Genomic DNA, 10798 nt, shown 5'->3' with positions numbered 1-10798 from the left:
AGACCGGACTAATCTTTCCACAGCAGGCAGGGTCCCTCCGAGCTGTGCTTCACTGCAATCCAGTCCCCACTCTGCACGTCTACAGGTGGCTGTTAAAGGGGAGGCTTTGAGCTGCACTCTGCCCCTGGCCAGGGGTGAAACGAGCTCACCTGGCCTCAGCTCAGTCCTATGAGGGAATGCTGCGGACCCATGGGCTGGGGTCACCCTCAGTTGGGGGACATGGGCCCCTGGGCGGGATCTGCTCCAGGAATAGGGGGCTCCAGCAGAGCTGGGCAGGCACTGGGCTGGGCGGTGCAGGAGGAAGGCGTTGGGGCCAAGGACTGTCAGGGTCGGCCAAGTCTCTGCCCTCTCCCCACCTCCTCGGCCTGATGCCTGTGGGCAGGTCACGTCATCACCCTTCCCTCCTCGGCCGCGGACCTGGGCAGGGGCTGGAGCTGCCCCAGCTGTGCCGCCCGTGGGGCAGATGTTGGGGCCATTGGTCCCCCTGCCTCCCCCATCCCTGGGCAGCAGCGCCCGTCCGGGGACATTGTGCTTCCCCGTCCACTCCCCCCGCTGCTGGGCTGCCTGCCCTCCACGCAGGAGACGAGGGATTTCACAACCCAGCCCAGACAGGATTAAAGAGAAATACACAAGTAAACAAATCGCAGCCTCGTAAGGCTGGACGTGCTGTGCGGGGAGTAGAGCCTCCGGGCCAGCGGGTGAGGCACGGGTGTCGCGGGTGCTGGGGCGCCGGAGCAATGCCCGCGGGGGCCGGCACCGCGCGGCACGGCGGAGTCCCGCCGGCAGAGCCGCTTCAGAGCAGCGCTGAGCAATCTCATTTTTCACACGTCTCCTGTAGTCAAACTGCCCCTGTCAGAGGAAAGGAGTTGCTTCCTGTTATTTCCATTGAAATCCTTGTCCCGGTCGTTAGCCGGCAGGCTTTGGCAGGATGGCACCGCTCGCACACACAAGCTCCGGCCACCTCTCCCAAGGGCTCCTGCTGCTCTGGGGTAAGTGCACGGGGGGCAGCCCCGGGGGCTCCGCACCTCGCACCACCGCGCATGTGGCCGCCCTCCCACTCGTGGGGCCCAGGGTCGGGGTCTCGGCTCAGCCTGACCCCCCACCTACCCCAGCATGGGACCAGCTTGAGGGTGCTGGGACAGCCACCGACAGCCTGGCCAGGGGTCAGTGGCAGGTGGGTGCTGGGGGCAGCCCCCACCACGCTCATCCCCAATCTAGCAGGGAGCCCTGCAAAGCCCCGAGCTGCAACAGGAGCCGCAGCACCACAGGCAGAGGGGCTGGATGGGACCATCGGGGATAGAGACTGGGACAGGGTGGGCTGCCCTTTCCTCAGCCTCTGTACCAGCCCAGAAGCACCCCGTGGCCAGTGCCTGGCTGTCCCAGAGCTCCCCATGAACAGCCTAGGCAGGGCCCACTGGGGCCCGCCAGCATTGCTGCCCCACACCATGGGCCCTCAGCCAGGGGTGGAAGATGGATGGGGCGGTTTCCTTGGGCCATGGGGCCCCGTGGGGCAGGCGAGACATGCCCCACGCCCTTGGCAGGCTGTGCTGGGCGTGGGACTGATGGCAGGCGGAGGGGCTCTCCGGCAGTGCCGTACTGTGTCCAGTGCTTCCTCTTCCTGCCTCAGCCCTGTCCAGCTGCAATGCAGCCACCCAGGGCAATAGGGCGGTGCCTGCGCTGGCTCCCCGTGGGCAGTGGTCATGGCTTACCCCTGTGCTGTGACCACAGCCCAGGGACCACTGCCACCAGAGAGCTCCTCTGAGCCCTTCAGCAGCTGCCCACAGCCTGGCTGGACCCCTCTGCACAGCCTCTGCCCATCTGGGGGGCTGGACACTGTGGCCCCAGCATGTGCCAGGATTAGGGCAGCTCACCGTCCTGCACCCCAACTGCTGGCTCCAGTGGCCCCCAAGGGACACTCAGAACCAGTTCCCTGCTGCAGACCCAGCCTCTGCTGAGGCAGCTTCTGTGCGTGGAGCCCTACCAGCACCTGCCCCCCTTGACCCTGTGTTGTTCCTCACCCTGTGTCCCCCCTTCTGCAGTGCTCCTGGGGACTGGGCTCTGCCACGCGGACACCGAGACAAAGGGCTTTGGCCAGGATGCCGGGACAAGCTCGCCCATGGCCATGTCCAACGGGACAGCCCAGCCCATGGGTGAGTGCTGGGGCTCAGCAAGGGCTGTGCAGCCCCCTGGGCCCAACGGTGCCCTGACCAGGGCTGGCTCTGCACCATAGGGTTATCCTCCCCCTTTCCGCTGGCTATCCCCAAAATAGCTGGCCCGTGCCAGCCAGCAGCAACCTGCCCTCCCACTGTGCTTGTGGCATTGCCCTGGGACTGCTGTGGAGTCTAGGCAGTTCCCCAGGGCTGCTGCAGGGTCTCTCCCCCACCTTGCCAGTGTCTCTCCCGCTGGCCTGGGTGTCACCTGGCAGCAGGGGCAGGCAGGGATGTGCTATGGAAAGGGCGTGCTGCCCATGCTCAGCACCTTTCCCCACAGAGGGAAATTACTCCGACATCACACAGAAGTGCTGGGATTACTTCGTCTACCTGATGAGGAATGTGACAGCATCGGAGCTGTGCGAGTGGAAAGTCATCAGGAGGTATGGGGTGGTGGGACCTTCCCCTCTGGCAGCAGGGCACAGGGGCTGGGCAGTCCAGAGGGGTGCTGCTGGGCTGGGGATGGCCCGGGGGTCTGTGCCCTGGTGCCCTGTCCCCTGCCAGTGCCCCGGCTGTCTCCCCAGGCCCTACAGCGACCTGCAGCTGTGCCTGGAGCTCTGGGCCGACCGCCTGAACTACAGCTACCCCAACGCACTGGCAGAGCAGTACATCTTTCAGAGCCACCACCGCTACTTCCACAACTGCACCCTGGAGCACCCGGTGTACTTCGACCCGCCCGAGGACGTGCTGCTGGCCATGATCATCGCCCCCATCTGCCTCATCCCCTTCCTCGTCACCCTGGTCATCTGGCGCAGCAAGGATGGCAAGGCACAGGCCTAGCGCTGCCACCCCGTCCCGCGGCGGGGCACGGACCCCCGGCCACCCGAGCCGTCCCGTGGGCTCCCGGGGCCACCGCCCCGCGCTGCTGGGGCGGCTGGTTCCTGCCTTCCCCCGCGCCGCGGCCCGGGATTAAACGCTTCTCCCCCCAAGCCTGGCTCTGCTTCTTCCGTCGTTCGATCCCGCCGCGGGCCCACTCCCGCCGCCAACCCCGCCCCGGCATGGGCACGCCGGCAGCTTCTTGCCGTGGGGAACGCGCCTCGTGGGACACCGGGACCGGGAACGCGGGGACCGGGAACAACGGGACTGGGAACAGGGCGGGGCCACCCCGTCCGGGAGGGGCGAGGCTCGGAGGGGGCGGGACTGCGGGGCGGGACCCTGCAGGGAGGGCGGGGCCTCGGTGGAGAGGGGCGGAGCCTCGGTGGAGAGGGGCGGAGCCTCGGTGGAGAGGGGCAGGGCCTCGGTGGAGTGGGCGGGGCGCCGCGGCCGCGCCGGAAGCGGGCCGGGCCGGGCCGGGGCGGAAGGTGGCGGCGGTTCCGATGGCGGAGGCGGAGGCGATGAGCTTCGCGTGGCCCTGGCAGTACAGCTTCCCGCCCTTCTTCACGTGAGCGCGGGCGGGCACGGCGCGGGACTGGGCGTGGGGCTGGGTCAGGCCCAGGGGGATCAGGGCGGGGGACGCGGGGCACCGGGGGCACCGGGCCCGGGGGCTGCCGGTGCCTCGGCGGCCCCGCGCTGACGCGACCCCCCGCAGGCTGCAGCCCAACGGCGAGACGAGGCAGAAGCAGCTGTCGGCCTGGTGCGCGCTGGCGCTGGCGTACAGCCGGCGGCACCGCCTGCCCGCCATGACGGTGCGGGAGGCGCAGGACATCCCGCTCTTCGCCAACAGCCGCCTCCAGCGTATCCTTTGGGCCCGGTGCCCGCGCCCCCATCGCCCCCACCCCCCGACCCCGCCTCCGTCAGCGCCTCCTTAACCCGCGCCCAGGGAAGCTGCCGCTGGAATCCATCCAGGTGGTGCTGGAGGAGCTCCGCAAGAACGGTGGGTGCCTCGTCCGTCCATCCGTCCATCCGTCCGTGCCCCGGAGCGGAGCCGGTGCCCGCCCCGCAGGACAGCTCCGTGCCGGGGCAGGGACTTGCCCATCCCATAGATTTGGGTTATGCCGCAGCCCAGGCTGGTTCCCATGGCCATCCCTGCCCGTGCCTCCACGGGACCCAATCCTGCCGTTGCAGGCAGATTTAGCTGAGGAGGAAGAGGGGTCTCAAAAGAGAAATCGATTTCTGTAGACACAGCGATATTTAGGAAGTTGGCGTGAGCAGTTGGGAGGAGGCTGGACCCTGAGGCTGCCCCTGGGTGCAGTGTCTGGCATGTGTCCTGAAATCTGCACATTTGATCCTTACTGCTGACTTGTGCTCTGATTCAGTCTCTGTTCCCTGTTGTTTTTAGGGAACCTGGAATGGTTAGATAAGAACAAAACCAGCTTTCTGATCATGTGGAGGAGACCAGAAGAATGGGGAAAGCTCATCTATCAGTGGGTGAGAGAGCTGTACACCCAGACCAGGCTCAGTGTCTGAGAGGACAGGGGGTCCTGGCTGCTGTTTGGGAAAGACCACTGCAGTGTTCTCCTCTTGCTTCCTCATTGCTTTTACCTTTCTGCTTCCATTTCTCCCTGTTGCAGGGAGGGACGGGGTTATCAGCAGCTTCTTGCTTGCTGTGAGTTGTGGGTGCCACTGTCTGCCCCCAGTGCCACTGGGTGTTCCCTGGTGAGGACAGGACAGTGTCACTGTGTGTGGTCTGAGTCCTCACTGCAAAATGTGGGCAGGAAGAACTGTCTTTGTCCCCTCAGGCTGCACTTCTGACCCTGCTGCCCCAGGCTGCCGCTGCTCCTCGAGTGCCGTGCACGCTTTATGTCCTGTGCTCTGGGATGTACGAGGATGTTCAGCCACATGGATGAGATTTGCTGTGTTGCCTTTCTGTTTCCAGGTGTTGAGGAATGGCCTGACCAACTCTGTGTTCACGCTGTACGAACTGGCCAGTGGGGATGATACCGAGAGCGAAGGTAATGTCAGGGCTCGTGGTCTAGAGCAGGTTTTCAGAGCACACTAGATTGGAGCATGTAAACAGTTAATTGTCAGATTATAGTTTTGTAGATTAAATATTTTGAAATCTCACATGCAAACTTGCCCCCCACACCACTGGCACGTGCTGCTGCGAAGGCTTTTAACACTTTGCAGGAACATGTCCCTCTGTAATTGCATTTTCACTTCCCCAGTGCCCAGCGCTTTCTCTGGTGAGGTGAGGGGTGTTTTGTTTTCATGCCGAGCTCCTGCACTGCCTTAGAGGCTCCTGTGACTCATCCCTGGTGTCTGGTGTCCTTCAGGCTTTGTTCCTGAAGCAGTGATGTAGGGATGAGCCTGTCAGTGTAGCCGTGTGACTCTCGATTTGCTGTAGTGTTACAGTGCTCTTCAGAGCCCTCTGCTGCCCCCAGTCCATGGACCTTGCAAGCCTGTTTATTTCCTGATGTGATTTTTTTTTTTCCCTATTGATGAGGATCTTGGTCCTTCCCTAGAGTTCCATGGGTTGGATGAGGCTATGCTGCTCCGTGCCCTGCAAGCCTTGCAGCAGGAGCACAAGGCTGAAATTATCACGCTGGATGACGGCCGAGGCGTCAAGTTCTTCTGACAGGAGGCCCCTTCCCTTCCCCAGCTGCAGTCTTCAGTCTCGCTGACAAGGGTCGCTCCCTGGGCCTGGATTCACACCCTGACTGCAAGTAGCTGCATCCTCAGGATTTCTTGGGGCAAGGAGAGTCTGTGAACCCTTCTGAAGACATGACTTAGAAATATCCCAAGATCCTCTGTCTGTCTGTTCTTCCTCTTGATGTGCTTGAGAGGCTAAAGCTGCTCCAAGCAGTTCTGAGAGGGACCACCCAGTAGTGAAACACTGGGGCTGCTGCTGGTCCCTCTTCCTGTGACAGCCTCGGAGCAGTCCCAGCTGGCTGGTTGAGCTCATCCTCAAAGGGCCCCCCATCCCTCTGCCAGCCACGTGCCTGGGCCCCCCGGTCCCACTGCAGTGCCCAGGGGTGAGGCAGGAGCAGGGGACTGGCTGTGGCTGCTGTGCTGTGGAGGCCCTCAATGGCAGAAGGAAATGCACTTACTGCCAAACGGGCTGGGGGATGCCAAGGAACTAATTTCAGGTGATTAAAATGAAATGTATTTATAGAGCAGCCTGGGTGTTTTCATCTGTCTTTATTTTTCCATCAGAAACAAAGTGTACCAGATTTCTGCCCTTCAGTCCTGTTTCCTCTCTGCCCTGAGGGAATGCAGCGGTGCTGGCGAGGGCTGGGCCTCCCCCAGGTGGGAAGCAGCAGCACAAGTGCTCTTCTCCACTTGGCAGGGCCATGGCCCGTGGGAGCCCTCACTGCCCATCTCAGGACAGAGACATTTACTTTAATTTTGCGCATGCAGCCTGCTGGAAGCCCCTGGGTTTGTGCAGAGGTGACGGGGTAAGCTCTGTACCACTGTGGCTGGTAAAGGGATGACTCAGCTTTAGACTCTTGGTGCTGACAACAAAGTCCCCAGCTTGTTGGAAGCCGTGGCCCAGGTACAGTTGCTGACCCCGTGAGTCCTGGGGAAGCCAGATGGCTGTGCTGGGGCAGGATCATGCTCACCTTTCCATGGTGGAGGCTGGGGGCAGGGCTGGAGTGACCTTTGGTCAGACCAGTGTGGTTGTTCTGGGGGTTCGGCACCTGCCCTGGCCAGTGCTGACCAGCATGTCCAGCCTGCCCTGCCCTTGGGGACAACCCAACGCTGGCGTCACTGCCACTGACAGCCAATGTCAGTGTCAGGGAATCCTCGGTGTAGGTGAGATGCTGGAGTCCAGGGGCTGCAAAATTTAAAACTTTCCATTTTGTAGCAGGAGCCCGTTGACCTCAGCGTGGTGGGATGTGCTTCCCTGGTCTGGGCACATCTCTCTGGAGCTGCAGCTGAAGCTTAGGCTTCCCATCCGTGCCCAGGGACAGCAGTGCTGTGGAGGAATTCCTGAGTGCCAGCACTTCTCTGCTGGAGAAAGGCACTGGCAGCGCTCGTGGTGAATCACTGACACACTGGGCAGGTGTGGTCTCCAATCCCTATGAGCTCTTCCATGGTGCTGCCATGCACTGACAGCACTGAGCAAGGCCAGCAGAAGCAAAGGCTGTGCCACAGTGTGTGCCAGGAACCCCACAGTACCTCTGTCCCCACAACTGGCTCAGGCTCTGCTCAGCCCAGGAGTCACTGCATCCCTTTGTGTCTGCAACCACCGAAGTCTCTGTGTAGGATCTGTCTGCTACCAGTGTCTGCCCTGGACTGCCTCTGCTTCCCTCTCCATGCCACTCACATTGCCCCTACCCTCCCTGTTTGCTCTGCCTGCCTCTGTGGCCGCAGTGCTGTGCCTGAAGGCGTCTGCACTGGATCCCAAACAGCGAGCCTCCAGCAGTCAGGCTCAGGGTGTCTGTCCTTGCTGTCTGTGTGCGTGATGTGGACCTCCCAGCACTGTGTTCCGAGCTGGGAGTGCTGTCTGTAACCTGGCTGTCCTTGAGGGAGTCTGTGTTCTTAATTAAATTCGCTCCCTTCTTAGGAAATGGCTGATGTGATATTAGATAAGACTAAAACTAGCTTTTTCGTTCCAAGGCACTCCTGGCAGCAATTCCCTTCTCTTTTTCAGCTTCCTATTTAGTTTGCTTACTCAGTGAGAGGAGGAGCAGGAAGAGTATGTCCCCTTTGCGGAATGGACACGGTGTAAAATTCCTTTTCCACACCCTCTGGTCTTGTTATTAGAGGCCACATCCAGCTGTGCCTGTGCAGACCCTGTGGGACCAGCTACCCGTGCCGGGCACCATGGTGGTGCTGCTGCAGTGAGGTGTCACTGCCAGGGCCGTGGGATGGGTCCTTGGGATGGCAGATGTGCTGCTGGCTGGTGCTGCCGCCCTGGAGGGAGCAGGTGTCCCTCTGTGGAGGTGCTGCCCAGCCCAGCCCTGTGGAGGTGGCTTTTCTGGGGGGGGCTGATGCAGCCCCCTCCTCTGGCCCATGGCCCCTCAGAGGCCCTTGCTGCGTCTGGCCAGGGTGATTAGGACTCACTGGCTGGGGCGAGGCACTGCTCAGGGGCTCTGGTGCCGAGATAAGGCACTATCAGGCCAGGCACACTCAGATCCCACTGGTCAGGGAGTTAAGGTGCCAAGAGGGGGTTTATTTAATGTGGCTGCTTAGGAACAAGAGTTGTTTCAGTTTGATAAATTTATATGTTGGGATAAACTTGCAGGCGGATCCCATCTGTACCTCTGGGCTGAGGAAATCCTCCGCAGTGATCTGCCCAGGGTTACTGCCAGAGCTGAGGTTTGGGTGCCATCTCCTTCTCCTTGCTCACATGGGTTAGAGCAAGAAGGGGCAAGGCAGCTCCTGTGGGCATGGGGTGGTGAAAACAACTGTGAAAAAAGCTCTGGGTGTCCCTGGAGCCCTGGGATGGGCACCTTGTGCCACGCAGCCCCAGCTGTGCATCCCCATCTCTGGAGGGGGACACACACCTTTGTCTGGACCCATCCTGGCCTTTCTGTGATCCTGCCCTGAGCTCCGGAATCAGAACAGACAATTCCTGGCAGGGCTTGCTGGAGCCCAGAGCTGAGCAGGGCTTTGATTCATGATCTGATTCTAAGGAGAGTGATTACACAGTCCCTGTTCTCTTCCTGGCAGCCAAATGCAGGTGAGAAATGGGTTATGTTCCCTGATTGCGGCGGTTCCTCAAAGCAAGGGCTGGCACTGGCATCCACAACCCAGAAATGTCACCCTGATAACGCTGGGGAGCTGCAATGAGCACCTGATTGTGGAGCAGGAGCCCTCTGTTTTCAGGCCAAGTTGTCTCCAGCTTGGTGTCCCTGGCCAGGTCAGGAGGGGAACTGTGCCCCTGCCTGAGCTGCCTGCCCCCTGCCAAACTCTGGTGTGAGGTGGCATTTGGCCAAGGATGACTAGGGAATTTCTCAGACCACTCATCAGGGATGTGTGGGAGGGCAGCAGTCGGAGCAAACGTCACCCCTAATTTCCTCTCCTGTCTGCAGGGGCCTCACTGGACTGGAATACTCCCCTGCGCCTCTGGGATCTTCCAAGGCATCTCATTTCATGATGAAAAGCCTCGATAAGGGGACATGTCCCTGCCAGCAACCAAGCCGAGATCTTTGCCTGTCTCCGTGTGTCTCACTGGAGAGAGATGGGGCTCCCTGCCAGTCTGGGCCATGTTCCTGTGCTCGGGCAGTGCAGGGTCCCTGTCAGGGAACCCTGGGTGAGGGCAGCCTCAGAGCTAGCCCACAGGGCCACGGGCAGCATGCCCCCCTTTCTGGCAGTGCTGAGAAGGGCTGGGTTCACCCGAACAAAGTGCGTTGTTTGATAGAGCTGCGTCAAACCGTGTTGCACCTGACAACACGAGAGTCACCCATGGCAGGGCCACCCAAGTGCTGCACCCGCAGCCTGTTGGTCCCGGCCTTTGGGCTCCCGTGGCCATGGTAGCCCAGTGCCCCGGCAGCAGGTAATGCCCTGCAGGGGCCGGTGCTGGACACAGTGTTCTGCCAGCAGTGGTTGTTCCCCCAGGACCGTGCCCCTCACACACTCCAAGGAGTGCAGGGCTGGCTCGGGATGTCACTGCTCCCTACTCAACAGCCCATGCTGCACGAGCAGCTCTTGGCAGGGAGGGGTCGGTCAAACCCCTTGTTGGGGAGGGGGTTCCCGGCTCCTCCAGTGCTGGAGAGCCGAGCTGGAAGAGCTTGTCATGTGGGGGGAGCAGAGGGGAGATCGGTGGTGTGACACAGCTTGGCCATGGTTTCTGTAGGAAGCACATTTCATTAAATGCTTCTCCCTCCTCCTGCCGCCAGGGATTTGTGGGGAGCAGCGGTGTCGGACACGGGCACAGCCGAACTTCGGGTCAGCAGCCCCAATTGCCCGGCGTCACACTGTGGGTGCCAGGTGCGTTTAGGAGGAAATGGCAGTGCTCCAGTATGGATCCACTCCTTAATGTTTCCCGTATCGTTGAGTAGAAACAATCTGACCTCAGGGAAAAGAAATTAGCGGTGGCCTCAATTGCTTTGTGTTTTATGTAAACAACCTCACCGGCAGAACAACCTCCTCCTTCAGCCTGGAGAGACAACACGCTCTTGTCCGGCTGTTGGCTCCCGCGGGGCTGACACACACCTTCGACTCTTCCTATTTGCGTGACCCTAATTTCAGGATTTCAGACTGTAGTGAACCCGAGCAGGGCTGTCTGGGGCGGCGTGGGGGGACCCGTGACCGGGCAGCGGGACGCGGCTGCTCCCGGACACACTGCTCCGTGACCGGAGTCAGAAACTCCGAGGAAACGTCTAAACCAGGCGCGTTCTTACGTCCCGGCTCCGGCTGCGTCGGTCACAGCGGCCTCGGAGCCCCGCAGGGGCGGCAGCGGGCGAGGGGCTGCTCTGCGGGGAGGGGAGGGCGTGAGCCTTCGGGGCAGCCACGGCAGCGCGGCCCCGCGTGGGCGCCAGGCAGTGACCCCCGGCCAGGAGGGGACACCCCGCATCTCGGGGGGATGCCCACCGTTCCGCTCCCGGCGGGGCGGCCGGGTGCGATGCCGGGGCTCTCGCCCGCTGCGCGCAGCCTGTGTCCGCAGCCGCAGCGCTGGGCACCGTCCCGGGGCCGCTGCCCGGTGCGCTGTCGGTGCCCGGTGCGGGGCCCCTGCCCGGTGCGGGGCCGGTGGCGCAGAGCGGGCGGGGGGCGGTGGCCGTGCGGGGGCGGGCCCGGGCGGGGCGGGGGCGGTGCCGCCGGGC

At 62.0% G+C, this 10798-nt stretch overlaps 2 protein-coding genes across 2 annotated transcripts; both read left to right on the top strand.

The window, feature by feature from the left end:
- The first annotated feature begins 584 nt into the window (after window positions 1–584).
- RAMP2 (receptor activity modifying protein 2) lies at window positions 585–3139 on the top strand. Its single transcript, XM_064636855.1, has 5 exons — window positions 585–698; window positions 839–989; window positions 2040–2150; window positions 2491–2593; window positions 2735–3139. The coding sequence occupies exons 2-5, from the start codon at window positions 929–931 to the stop codon at window positions 2988–2990; spliced, it is 531 nt and encodes a 176-aa protein (XP_064492925.1). The 5' UTR covers window positions 585–698; window positions 839–928; the 3' UTR covers window positions 2991–3139.
- A 318-nt stretch (window positions 3140–3457) lies between these two features.
- Window positions 3458–6205, top strand: VPS25 (vacuolar protein sorting 25 homolog). Its single transcript, XM_064636854.1, has 6 exons — window positions 3458–3591; window positions 3739–3884; window positions 3970–4023; window positions 4429–4517; window positions 4966–5041; window positions 5552–6205. The coding sequence occupies exons 1-6, from the start codon at window positions 3527–3529 to the stop codon at window positions 5662–5664; spliced, it is 543 nt and encodes a 180-aa protein (XP_064492924.1). The 5' UTR covers window positions 3458–3526; the 3' UTR covers window positions 5665–6205.
- Window positions 6206–10798: the final 4593 nt, after the last annotated feature.

This window comes from Pseudopipra pipra, chromosome 26 (assembly GCF_036250125.1).
Source record: "Pseudopipra pipra isolate bDixPip1 chromosome 26, bDixPip1.hap1, whole genome shotgun sequence".
NCBI lineage: Eukaryota > Metazoa > Chordata > Aves > Passeriformes > Pipridae > Pseudopipra > Pseudopipra pipra.
Note: the sequence above shows the minus strand (reverse complement) of the source record. Positions and strands in the feature narration are given on the sequence as shown.

Bases quoted from the DNA above. Each gene is read 5' to 3' on its own strand.
- RAMP2 (XM_064636855.1), top strand. From the start codon at position 929: ATGGCACCGCTCGCACACACAAGCTCCGGCCACCTCTCCCAAGGGCTC. The intron at 990-2,039 runs GTAAGTGCACGG...CCCCTTCTGCAG, and splicing joins AGGGCTCCTGCTGCTCTGGG to TGCTCCTGGGGACTGGGCTC. The intron at 2,151-2,490 runs GTGAGTGCTGGG...CTTTCCCCACAG, and splicing joins CGGGACAGCCCAGCCCATGG to AGGGAAATTACTCCGACATC.
- VPS25 (XM_064636854.1), top strand. From the start codon at position 3,527: ATGGCGGAGGCGGAGGCGATGAGCTTCGCGTGGCCCTGGCAGTACAGC. The intron at 3,592-3,738 runs GTGAGCGCGGGC...GACCCCCCGCAG, and splicing joins AGCTTCCCGCCCTTCTTCAC to GCTGCAGCCCAACGGCGAGA. The intron at 3,885-3,969 runs GTATCCTTTGGG...ACCCGCGCCCAG, and splicing joins CGCCAACAGCCGCCTCCAGC to GGAAGCTGCCGCTGGAATCC.